General features: G+C 38.8%; 1 protein-coding gene across 1 annotated transcript in view; it reads right to left on the reverse strand.

Annotated features, from left to right (window-relative positions):
• Window positions 1-694, reverse strand: part of LOC116696239 (Fc receptor-like protein 5) — a 19,563-nt gene extending 18,869 nt beyond the window's left edge. Inside the window, exon 1 of the mRNA XM_032527069.1 lies at window positions 534-694. Within this exon, the coding sequence (XP_032382960.1) occupies window positions 534-564 (31 nt within the window). The 5' untranslated portion in view covers window positions 565-694. The remainder of the gene's footprint in view (window positions 1-533) is intronic.
• Between the last annotated feature and the right edge of the window lie 928 nt (window positions 695-1,622).

Raw genomic sequence — 1,622 nt, forward strand, 5'->3', positions numbered from 1 at the left:
GTCCCGGGTCAGTTTGACCCGAGGGACACAAGAAGGTCCCAAAAATGAAGAAAACACCAGGGTTAAAGTGCCCATATTATGAAAAAAATCCCTTTTTGGGGGGATTTGGGGGGTTGTTTTGTGTCTCTCGTGCTTCCACACACATACACACAGAAGGACCAAAGAGACCCAGTAGGCGGTCATCACTTTCCACACGTAAGTTGAGTATTTTTCTATTTTTTTTAACATTAACTACAGAAAAGGTGGGTAACTAGTTACATTACTTAGTATTAACTGAGATGTCAAGGGTTAATCTGCACTTTACTGTTTTTCCTTCACTTCTTCTCTAGTTTTGTGGTCTGGGTACCTGTACATAAAGATGAATCTAATCTAATCCAATCCAATCTAATCTAATTTAATCTAATCTAATCTAAACCAATCTGATCTAATCTATTGTAATTGAAGAACAACATGAAACAACGGTTGAATGAACAGAGGAAAACCAGAAAAAGAAAGAAAGGTGAATATGTTTTGAGAGAAGAGAGATTTCTTACTGAGTACGAGGCAGAGCGAGGTGAGCTCCATCCCGCGCTGACGTCGTCTTCGTTCTGCTCAGTTTCAGCCAAAACTTCACCCACATCCTGGTCTCAAGGAAACTATGACAACAGCAACCACAGGTTAACAACGAAAAACACAGGTTTACAACGAAAAACACTGGTTAACAACGAAAAAACACAGGGCAGGTGAGCTATGAAAGAATAGATTCAGTTCATCGTTCAAAACATTTACAAGTTCACAAACTGAGCCAGTAATACCTATGATATTATATATATATATATGTATATATATATATATATATAAATATATATATACATATATATATATATATATATATATACATACATACATACATACATATACAGGCACCTATATACATGCTATACAAACTTTATACATACAGTATATAGGCTAAACTATATATACACACACACACATACAGTACATACATACAAACACGCACACACATACACACATATATATATATATATATATACACACACACACACACACATATACAGAAACACACACGTATATTTGACAAAGTGGGCACTCACCACTTGTCCCTTGTGCTTATGTACATTTGTCCATGTTTATTTTACACACACACTGTAGTTATTTTATGGTATTTATTTAAAAAAAACAACGGCTTATTTCCAGTGAGATTTATTGGGATGCAGGTTTGAACGGGTACTAGTTCGGTCTTTGTACTCACACCTTTCCCTTGTTCTTCTGGATGGTCCACTGGGCCGAAATGTTTCTAGCAAACTGTGTCTAGCTTTGTGGTTTTGGGGACTCACCACTGGAGGAAAGGGGTGCAGTCCAGGGCTGATTGAGAGCCTACCCTGTTCTTCTTACCCTAAACCAAACCAATCCCCACTCCCCATGCCCAGAACCTAACCACGTCGACACATCTAGTGGATCTGATCTAGCATTTACCACTTTAAAGGCAGTGTCATTTTGCTGCTTAGCGATGCTTAAATACAGACCCCCAGGACTCAATGCGCTGGTTGTTTATAGATGAGCCATACACGTGGCTGGACCCTCCAGCATAGTAGTCCCTGTGATGGTGGTGTAGGGTAGCC

Source organism: Etheostoma spectabile, chromosome 9 (genome assembly GCF_008692095.1).
Source record: "Etheostoma spectabile isolate EspeVRDwgs_2016 chromosome 9, UIUC_Espe_1.0, whole genome shotgun sequence".
Taxonomy (NCBI): Eukaryota; Metazoa; Chordata; class Actinopteri; order Perciformes; family Percidae; genus Etheostoma; species Etheostoma spectabile.